General features: G+C 43.0%; 1 protein-coding gene across 1 annotated transcript in view; it reads right to left on the bottom strand.

Moving 5' to 3' along the window:
• The window catches only part of UBAC1 (UBA domain containing 1), a 66,845-nt gene that overhangs the window by 12,922 nt on the left and 42,315 nt on the right, over positions 1 to 11,608 (bottom strand). The window contains exons 3-4 of the mRNA XM_006016938.1: positions 3,114 to 3,234; positions 877 to 950 (exon numbers count right to left, since the gene is read on the bottom strand). Coding sequence (XP_006017000.1) covers positions 877 to 950; positions 3,114 to 3,234 — 195 coding nt within the window. The remainder of the gene's footprint in view (positions 1 to 876; positions 951 to 3,113; positions 3,235 to 11,608) is intronic.

Raw genomic sequence — 11,608 nt, 5'->3', positions numbered from 1 at the left:
ATAGGAATGATTTTGGTTTTATTGCAATAGAACACTCCCCTCAAACACAGGACTGAATATCTTATACAGTAACTAGTCAAAGCACCGCACTGCTTGTAAATACCACCAGGAAAACACGGTGCCTTGGACTCGCTCTAAACTTTCGACAAGTGCTTAATGTCCAACACTGGACCTTAGCAGGGCGCTGGATTAGGTGACCCTGGAGATACCTTCCAGTCCTATGCCTTAAACTCCTAAGGCTGTCACTCAGCACCACAGGACCATGGATAAGAAGACAGGCAAAAACAAATACTGAGAGGAAGCTAGTGTCACAAGAGAACTGACAAAGAGAAAGAGACAGAAGCAAGCAGATAGATCAGGTTGTTTGTAACAAGGAAAGGTAGTGTCAACTTTTCTATCACCAGTGCCAAAGTGTGCTTAACACAGATTAATTACACAGGGAACCCCATAACCACCTATGCTGAAGATGGCGTTTAAATTTTAGCAGTGCCTTTGTTAATGCCCTCGAAACCTGCTTGGCCATACCTGGTTTTTGACTTTTTGAAGATAGAAAATAGAAACGGGTACCTTTTGGAAGACAGAAATGCAAAAAGGCACAACCTACGATACTAATATTAGATTAGATCCTATATAAAGATCAACCCTAGAGTATTTCCAGAGCCTACCTATCCTATCCTAGAGCTTATGTTACTGCAATATTAGACCATGTGCGGTAGCATTCTCTGTAAACTTTAAGAGCAACAAATCTTAACATTATTTCATCTTCATTTTCCGCCATAACTAAAGAGCAAGTATCCACAGTTATACTCCTCCCAGCTATCAATAAAAGGGAAAAAAAAATGAACACAAGAAGACCCATAAATCTTTTGAACTCACTTTCTCCTCTGCTGATACATCTGCCATTTTGGGAAGTGGAGGGGGTGCACGCTTCTTTATTAATAGCAAAACATCTGGAAAAACAACAAGAGTAGAATATGTTCAAGAATAACATGAGAGGGACCAGTGCCAGGCTGCTTTTGCTTTAAAACATTAGAATGGTCAAAGGCTTAATAAAGAAGGCTTCTGTTTTTCGCTTGCACTTAATTTCATTGGAACAGTCAGGAATTTCTCCGGTTTAAAACATGGTTGTCAGCATTAGTGGGCCGTTCATCATTGCATTACACTGGTGCATACAGTCCAAATGCAGCATCATTGTACTAGGGCAAAAGGGTCAAAAGATTAAGCTACCTATAAAACATTTTACAAAAGCTACACTCAGGCCGCATCTACGTGAGTGGTGGACTGCACAGTTGTTATTGCACGCTCATTTAGTACTTGCTTAACCGGTATTTTTGGTTTTGCACAGTTTTTTTTTTTGTAATGTTATTGCGCAGTACCACTGCTGTCATGGTTAGTGCCCCCCGATGCTATGGCACAGTAGCAACAAGCTACTGCGCCGTAGCATCTTGTGTAGATGTGCTCTGAATGCTTTACCAATCAGAGTAAGCAACACACAAAATGTAAAGCAGTAGCCAAGAGAAAGGAAGGTTAAAAAATAACTCATTTTAATCCAAGTTGTTTGTTGGGGGTTACATTTTTGGGGGAGTTTAATTATTTTGAGAGATAGTGAAAAAGTCTGACCCTCATAAGCAAGAGTCTGACCTCAGTTACACTGGCACAGCAAAATGATGTCAGGGAAATCATACCAGCTTTGCCCTGCTGTAAAACAGCTCAGAATATGGCTCCTGAATAGTTACACACTGCCTGTTACTGGAATCCCCCCTCACAAAAAAAACCAAAACGTTTCTGTGGGAAAGAGGGAAGGCAAACACCCCCAAGTCTGATGCTTGTTTGGGAGAAGTGACAATAACTGGCCCACTGCAATGACAATGTGGCAGCAGCATGAACAAACTACACCAGCTCCTGGAGAGGTACTACCTAGAGCTAGGCTGCCTACAGCACTGTCTACCTTTGGGATTTGCCCTAGTCACAGCCCTCCCTGGCCAGCTACCCTGCATAACTGCAGTGCTACTTGCAGTAGCAGGGGTTAGCCCTGATTTAAGGGGAAATGACCCCTTCCAGCGGCTCACTTTCTACAGTAGGGTTTAATGGTGGGTGCTCACCCATGCCTGTAATGGATGTATCCTCAAGGTGGACAAAGCCTGAGTATGAAAGCTCCCTCATGTCCCAGGACATGCTTTCCTTCAGCCTTTTACTACGTTCCACTTCCAAAGCATTGTTCTTCAAAGGTCTGCAAGTGCTTCAATAACCAGTTGCTTAAATAGGTCTCCTGGACCTCTGTTACAGAGGACATTACAACCTGTTCTTCAGGTGGAAGACAGAAGCTGAAGTATGTAAGGGCCCCATTCTCCAGCGGTGCCCATCCCTGTTAACTGTAGATGCCCAAGATGGATGGAAAACAGTTTTCCCTATTGTTTTAACCTTCAGACCTTGCTTTGTTTCTCATTCTTTCACATTTTAATCCAATAGGGCAATTACATGCCTGCCACAATAGTACTGGCATCAGCCAAGTTACACCAGGGATTCATTTGGACCTATGGCTGCAAAGCACGACTTAAGTGTACACTTGCACCAAGACATTTAAATAAACTTCAGCAAGTACAGAATTTGATGACTTGACTTGGAGATCCAGTGCATCTCAGCTTCATTCCCTTTTACTTACTCATAGTCACCTATCAAAATAATCCCATTTAATACAAAAACAGGCATATGATAGTGATCATGAAAAGTCCATTTCACCCAGCTTCAGGAGCATCAGACACACAAGTTCTGAATGGATAAAGCTGTATGCACCCAGAATACAACAGTGGGATTTTTTTTGTTTGGCAAGTCTGTCTTAAATCATTTAGCTCACATGTACTGAATTCAGGCTTTTATTTCTATAGAAACATGTTGCAAAATACAGACTAAGTGGTGTTGGCTTTTTGGTTTTTGAAAAAATACAAACTTGTTTATGTATTTCTCAATCCTTACAGCTCCTTTATAAGAGAGGTTTCCTCATCTTCAAACCCCAAACAAGTAAGAAGGTAGTCACAGTTCTACATATACCTGCAATTAAAATACAGTCCCATGTTTTTAGGATCACAAGTTACAAATGTACGGAGGCTGCTTACCTTTATCTTGAATGTTTTCCTCCAAGACTGTTTTTGTATCGGTCAGCACCTTCTCTGAAGTAGCATGTATCAGTTTATGATGCGTAATGCTTTTTGGATCCTCCAAGCTACCAGGTACACACTAGAGAAGATAATAAATATTGAGCATCAGAGGGCAGGAATAATAAGTTTGCTGCATGAATCACTGCACCTTGCATTAAACACTCCATGTTCAACCTGTGCCAGCATTTACTTATTTCTTAATAGCTTAAGTAATAGCCCAATACACCAGAAGCCAATATACAGCATATAATACACTAAAGAAACAGAAGGCTGTGTCTGGCTGTAACCGTTCTTGCAAACTGTGGCAGCAAAGAAAAAAAATGGGTTTATTTCTGAGGAGTCAAGCTCCCTGGCTGAGATCAGAAAATATGCCAAAGAAAGTAAAATCACTTTAGCCTCATCTCATTGACGTAGGTAAATTAACAGCTGGCAAGACGGAGCATCTAGGTTCTTTCAGATTGTTTAAGCTCTTAACAACTTTTTCTAACACCCTACTGCAAATACTCGCAAGTCTTCCACATGCAGACAATCCTTTTGAAACCAATATGCTACCTGTCCAACAGCTACAGGGTCAAGACTCCAAAAGTGAAAGAAGAAACACTGGATAGAAATGTTTGGGAATTACAGCAAAAGCTTAATTTGACTGGTGATCTGGAAAACCTGAGAGTGACTGAACATTCATCACACAACAGAGTGTACACAGTTTGATTCTATCTAAGAAAAAAAGATAAATGGATTCAAAGGGTCTTAAAAATGTTCACACAAAGGATGAAAAGGTGGCTATGCCAATAAGGTCAGTACTGAAACACCACTTTAAAATGATGGTGCTCCCATCCAGGATGCCTGGCTTTCATTTAACAGTTTTCGTGTTCATCTGCAGAGCTTCTAAGAGCTTTTTCAAAAAAATAGATGCTGCACAGAAACAGTTTTGAATTCAGGGTGTTACTGGTGGATCATTATAGCAGGAACACCACACAGCCTGCAACCGGTCAAAACCAAAACCGTCACTGCATCATTCACTGTCCATGTTATTGGGAACTGAATGGTGACCTCCAGCGCTATAGCTGTGCTGCAGTTTTTCTAACACTAATGAAACGAGGTACTGCATTCCTAACCTGATAGATAACAGCTTTGTCTTAAAAGGAACATTTTCTTTTGCAGTCTTTTCCTACATTGGTAGGTGACTGAGTTTCTGCCTCCAGGCGAAGTGCAAGTGAGGACAGTAGAAGTTAAGAGCTGCTTTTAACTGGGCAAACTTCCAGTCTCGAGTACATCAGCATACTCCACGTAGAGTGGATTTATGCTGACATGACAATGCAGATAGTATCCCACTGGCAATACGGGCAAGTCTCTGGGCATGAAGGCTAATGTTCAGACAAAAAGGGGGATTTTAAGGAGAGTGGCAGCTCACAAGGTAGCAATTAGCCCTTCAAGTTAAAAGGCTGAGGAAAAGGACAGAGAGCATTTCTAATCCTTCCTATGACGGAAGGCTGTAACATGGGCAGCAGGCTTCTTCAAAGATTCAAATGGAGAAGCTGGCTGCTTAATCTAGCATCACTATTTGCTCATGCATTGCCAGGTTCAACCACCATTTATCAGGGATGGTCTGGGTATATTTGATCCTGCCTCAAAAAGGTGGGGGTGGGAGGACATACTATATGACCTTGAGGTCTCAGCCAGCTCTGCCTCTATCCTACAGAGATATCAAGTACTGCACCACTGCATCCTTTAGAGAATCTGAAAGCACCTGCTAACACTGAGCACAAGAAATCTGAAGCGCTGGCCTGGTTTTATAGATCAGAAAGGCAGCGGGAGTTTCTGAGTCTTGCTTCAATTCAATGGAATTAACAGTTAGTATCAAGATACCTGCTTTATCCACCAGACTGAAGTTACACCATAAAGTCTCTTGTCATTTTCCTTTTACTGTTTAATGACCAGTTCAATTACCAGAAAAGAAAATGCATTTTCTCAATTTCTTACAAAAAAAATAGCATTAGGGCTCTAGCTGCTTTAAGACTTTTTTTCTTTTTTTTTTTTTTTACCGCATATGTCAGTGCACTTTCCTTAGGCGATAAAAATCTTAAAACTCTGAATTTGCAGTAGACATGCTGTCTGCAGTTTGATTACAACAGTGCTCAGAAATGCCAAGGTATTTACAAAACCTGGCACATGATTACAGATTCTTCTCTTTCTCCAAAGAAAGTCTGATTAAAACATGGAGAACTGCTCCCAAGCACCAGGAATAAGCTACCAGCATGGGTCAGATTCTCCGCTGGAATAAGAGAGATGAATTCAGTTCAACTTGATGGAGCTAGTTTGTTTCATGCCAGTTGAGAGTCTGCACCACTGCAGCTGGACAGACTACAGAGAAGGTCGGCTTTTGGTAAACGGAGCAACTATAACCACATGCCAACCCTCTGAACACGTATCCAAAGTAGCTCCACAACAGGGCTCAGATTCAAACCCTCCTTAGCTATTTTAGCGTAGTGACAACAGCAACACGCATCCACAACTCCAACTGACTCATCTTCACACAACAGCAATAGTAGATTCCAGGAAAAGCATTACATCAGTGTATTGAGATGCTTCTCATTTGTTTATTGGGAATTAGAAAATGTAATGGTTTAAACTACAAATCACTGAAGCCAGGTTACTCTTATCACCCAGGCAGCTGACTGTGGCCAAGCAAAACACCTTTTGCAGACAGCCTTGGGCAAGACTTCATGCGGTTTGCTCACAAAAATGAGCTTTCCAAGTGTCAGTCCATTAGACAAACTTCCCCAAATGACACTCCTTTCAATACAGTTTTTGATGGGAGACATTTTTGCTGCGTTTGTTTTAGCACCGTTAGACTGTTTAGAGACTTTCAGCTCTACTAGTGCCTTTTCAACATGCTAATTTAAGAGCTACAGCTAAAGAGTGCACGAGAATCTATGAGAAATCAAAACAGCTCCCATATCTGAACTGCATTTGACCTCGGGACCCAATCAGAATGCTATTTTTATAAATCCTTACATTACGGCTCTACAGTGAAGTCATATGGAAAGAAAAGACAGCTTTGTAGAAATATGTTTTATTAAGTGGAGAGCTTTGTAACAGCTAATGTCACATTACAACCTTGCTAGGAACCCCACAGCTGCTTCCAACCTTCAGATTTTTAGTTAGCACATGCAAAACTGTGTACACATCCATCAAATCTATTGCACTTCTATCCTCTTTGGGAGGGAACGGGAAATACTGGCAATCGCACACAACCTACTGTTTTGGAAGAAAGGCTCTTGAACTTGTCCATAGTGTGGGCTTCGTCTAAAGAGATATCTCGTGGACCTCTGCCCTTCCTTTCTGCTGCTCTAAACACTTCTCTCTCGCTTGTAATCACATAGCATCACATGGCCACTACAGGAACTATTGGCACAGACTGGTATAATTAGGAAAACATCAGACTTTAACTTGCCACAGAAAATAAGGATGACAGCCAGCAGAGTACAATCTAGCAGCCTCTGCAGATCCCCAGCAGGAGGCTCAGTGACAACATGGAACCTCTGCCTCAGGAGAGCCGTGTTTGAAATGCAGCACACCCACTCTTAACAGAATATCTGAAGAGTGACCAAATATTCTCATGTCCAGAAAGAGAGAACATATTCTCATGTTATAAAGAGGCATGGGATTCCCTACACAGCATAGGAACAACCATACCTGTACTAAAGGAAGCAGAAAGATTGCACTGTACCCTGCTGCCGAGTGGGAACTATTGCTCAGCACTGCCATGTGGGGAACCTTGGGATCTGTGCCTGGTTTACCAGGAAGGCAGGATGTTGGGAGTGCTCTGGAAAAAAGACATGGAGCCCCAGAGCCTAAGTTGGAAGTGTGGTGGTTGATGAAACATAGGGAAGTGGGACATCAGCACTGGGCAAGCCATGGTATGTCAAGGGAAAAGAAAGATGGGCTCAGTTGAAGTTTACTACCTATCATTTTATGTTTATATTGCCAGCATAAATGCTTGCATTGATTTCTAATCCTGGATTTTGCAGCAGCCTGCTTGGTGGCTTTGCAGTGAAAAAGTGGGGATAAAGCTTCATGCACAGATGTCTGAGCGGTCAGTGAACTTGCAACGCTTTAATAATTGTAAGTGGCATCTCGGGAGTTGGGCTCTATACACAATACACTGCTTGCTTTCCTCAAAATTGTTAGTAAATGCCAACTGAATGCATTCTTTACTAAGACATAGCAATGATTAGTTTACTAATGGTTACTTTTCTACTGTACTCATGGAAGCTTACAGAACACGAATGTCTTGCAAAGGATCCTGAAGTGTGATGAGGAGCACCCACCACACCCTTCTGCATATTTTAATGCTCATACTTTGAGTTTACACAGGCTTCTGCCTGAACAGCTCAAATCTCATTACAAATACAAATACCACTGAAGTTTAAGTGGACCCCCTCTGTAAGGTGAGGAAATATGACTGTAGCCACTGAACACACGGGCAGACAGAGGTGCAGAAAAGCTACAAAACTTGTCCAAGATCACCCAGCTAGTCAAAGGCAGAGTTGAAATACATACACAACTCATGTTACTTATTATTTTGGTCTTTTAAATCCTCAACTACAGCACATGCTGAATTTCAAAGTGAGACAACAATTTGTAGTTTTATTCCTCTCGTCATGTTCCTTTGGCAGGGAGTAGTCTGACGGTTATTGCATAAAGCATCAGAAAGCTTGTTGTCTATTTCCAGCTCTGCCAGTGACTCAGCCTACGACTTCTTGCAAGTCACTTATAAGTGGCCTCTGGTTTGAGGTATCCAACTTCTGAGAGGTGGAGTCTGACTTTTCTGAAATGTTGAGCACTCAATAACCCAACTAGAGTCAGTAAGAGCAGAGGGTGCCCAGCGTCTCTGAGAAACAAGCCTAAGATGTCTCAAGTTGGGCCCAAACACTGTGGTACAATTTTGAAAGTTTATCTTTCACCTCTATGCCACAGTTTTTCCTTACATAAAATAGGAGGAATGATACTGGCTCGCAGTAAACAAGAGCCCTTAGATCTGTTAAAATAAGCAGCACTATATGAGTATTAGGCTTTGTTAACTTCCACCTTCCCACTTTTTCTTTGAAATTACAATGATTAACCTTTCTATTTACAGCAGCTGTGTATCGTTTCTTAAAACTTGTGCCTCACACCCATTTTCTGCCTGCACAGCCATTTGCTTGCTCTGTACTATTGTATTTTGTCTAGTCACAAGACTCCGCTGTAAAGCCCACATATGTTAGGCTTCCTTTACCGCTTTCTGATTAAAATAAAAATGCATGTGCACATGTGTGGAAAGAGTTTTCTCAAAGTCACTTTAAAAAGAAACTGTCTGTTTCAAAACCAGGTTTTGGGAACATTTTGGTCCTCATCTTGCAATTCACACCCAGCATTGAGACCCACAAAAGACAGTGGGACTCCACAAGGGGGCAAGTATGGACAACCCAAATCAGCTTGGAGGACTGGCCTTGGCTCACAGGTAATTAGAATAGACACCTCTACTTATGAATTAGGTGACACACACGCACCTCTGTCTGATCAGCCCATGGAAATTCTAGAGTGACCTGATCCCTCCCTTTTCTAGGCAGAAGCAAACAAGCCATTACAAGGAAGCTCCTTAGGAGAGCAGGGAGGTAGGGAGTTAAAAGCTGGGCACTTGCTCAGAATCCATAGATAGTTAAGAAAATACACCTGGATACTTAATGACACTTTGGAGCCTACAGGAAAAAAATGCCTACCTTCCTCATGTAAAAAAGGAACTGCCAAAGAACATAACTTGAACAAGAACAGCATCTACTCTGGACTCTTTCAAGAAACAGGTATTTTTTGCTGGGGTTACTTGATCCCAGTTGACTTCTCGCGGGGGGGGGCGCGGCAGCTAGATCCGATGATTTCACGAGGTCCCTTCCAGCCCCTAATGTCTATGAAATCTATGAAACCATTTGTACTGCTCATTGAAATAGTGATGGCAGAGGCTTTCGGGAACACAGGAATCACCTAAGATACCAAAAGGTGCTGTCAAGATTCTTCCCAATATGCCCATCAGCTAGTCAGGATTTTTCCAATTCTATTTTTCCTCTTCACAAGACAGTGTATTATCATAATAGTTATGCAAATCATACCATTAGCAGTAGGCAGTAGATGGAATGAAATCAACCACCGCTGCCAAGTTATCAATTGTCCTCTGGCCTGACTCCTATTGTGTACAAACTTCTATTCAGTTAAGCCTCCTGAAAACTAAAGGCTTTAAAAGATTGTACTTTGATAGTCCTTCACCATTCAGGGGGGCTGAATAAGGACAGCAATACCATGCTCCAGAAGCTCTGCAGCATGCGATGATCCCATACCTATTTTGCCATACAGAAACAGCCCAATTTTGCCCGAAGACAACATTTACCTTGGACAAAGCCAAACCAAATGCTGCTGCTTGCCGCCTTTAAACATGGGAGTGGCTGTGGAGACTACAGGCCCTAGCATGCTATGAGCTAAACAGATGACCTTCTGGATTAAGATGCAATACTGAAGGCTGAGACCTGTAATTTCCAAGGGGCTGTGTAAAAATAAGCAGCTGTGGGTCACATTGTATGATTGCTATGGATGCATTTAGCTTATTGATCAGCCTTGCTCAAATACAATCACTGTACGCCTACAAGATAAAATGAGTTAGTTTGCGATAACATTTTATGTTATGGGATGTGAAATGTAATCATACACTTCTGGTTTTAACTTCTTGTTCGTGTATTAAAACTACATCATTGCTAGAAGAAACATCACCTCTGAAACACGTGGATGGCGCAAAACTACTGCACACGACATCCTTCACACTCTTGAAATCATTTAAAGAGAGGTTAAATAACTTGTCCAAGTCACTACAGCCAGTCCTCACCAAACCTGGGATTAGAATTCAGCAATCTGCTGCTGAGACTGTTAGGCCATGCTGCCTTGGCTCAGAAATGACATCTTCTGGGGCAAATCCTGATCATACACCGAGATTCAACACACTATTTCAGACTTGTGTCTGAACAGTCCTTACAACTTTAGGATTTCAATCCAGTAGAGCCCTGGATAAGCAGATTATTAACTTTATGACCATGTACAGGGTAACTGGGCCAACCAGAATGAAGGAGCTTTTTGTATTCCAGCCAAATTTCTGCAATGAGACCTTTAAACTTCTCATTTCTGTGCGATCAGTTATCTAAAAGAATCATTGGAATAACTGCAAATGTGTTAAGGGATAGAGGGCAAGAGGCCATCAGGATAATCCATCCACTGGTCCCAAAGGCAACCTACACTATTACTGCACCGATTTGGGAGCACTGTTGTGACATTTGCTTTACCAACGTTATATTCATTCCTGCGTGTAAGGGTTTAAAACACACTCATACAAAAGAAAATCAGGTTTAAGCACTTGACTAATATATGCAGGGATATCATAATTGAAAATCACAGCCTTCAAGCTTTAACACATTGCAAAAGCATTGGTTTACACCATAATCCATAGTGTAATTATACTAATTGTGGAGGTGGAAGGATTTCTATTGCATGGATGTTCCCCACTACAGTTCCCCTTTACACATCTGTCTGCGCTTCAAACAGAGCAAGGAAACGCACGGATACTGCAGTTACTTCAGGGAGTCATCTGAAACCAGTTTACCATCTTCTCCCAACATGGAGCTGCCAGTCCCTGCCCCCCCGCCCCATGAATAAGAGATAGGCATATCCAACACCAGCCACCCGAATCCCGACCTCAAGAATCCCAAAATGACTCCCTTCCTAACCCTGCTCCTCCTCGGCACTTGGAGACCAGCACTCACGGCCCTCAAGGCTCCCCGAGTTTGGGGGGGAACATTACAGACGTGGCTGTGGCAAAAGAAACAACTGACTAGAGGCACGGCGCACGTTTGAATACCGACTGCACGCCGCCGCCGCGGCCTGGACCAGCCCCGCTTTCCCCTGGCTGCAAGCAGCGAGGGCTGTGCTGAGCACGGCACCGCAGCAGCTGATACAATCACAAGGCAACCCCCCTTTTCTTCAGCTCTGTGCACAAAAGTATTTTTAAGCCCCCCCAAAGGCATCGGGGGCTGCCTACAGCTGCGGCCGGGGGCTTGCGCTGGGCTGTGCCAGCGCTGTGCCAGCAGCCAAGCTGCAGGATCCTGCCTCCGGCGTTAGGGCTGTGTTGCATCAAGCGTGTCTTACGCGCAGTTGAGATGGATGCACGGGACGGTTTGCACAGGGGTTGGTCTGGCCGGCCACTCAGGGTCGCACCGATGCTGTATTTGGGGTCAGGAAGGAATCCCCCCACCCCCCAAAAATCAACCCCCCTCCAAAACCAGACCCCCCAAGAAAAGTCAGAACCTCCTCGAAAATCAACGCCCCTCCAAAACCAGACCCCAAAATCACCCCCTCCAAAATCAACCCCGTGCCAGTCA

This window comes from Alligator sinensis, unplaced genomic scaffold, assembly GCF_000455745.1.
Source record: "Alligator sinensis unplaced genomic scaffold, ASM45574v1 scaffold611_2, whole genome shotgun sequence".
NCBI lineage: Eukaryota > Metazoa > Chordata > Crocodylia > Alligatoridae > Alligator > Alligator sinensis.
Note: the sequence above shows the minus strand (reverse complement) of the source record. Positions and strands in the feature narration are given on the sequence as shown.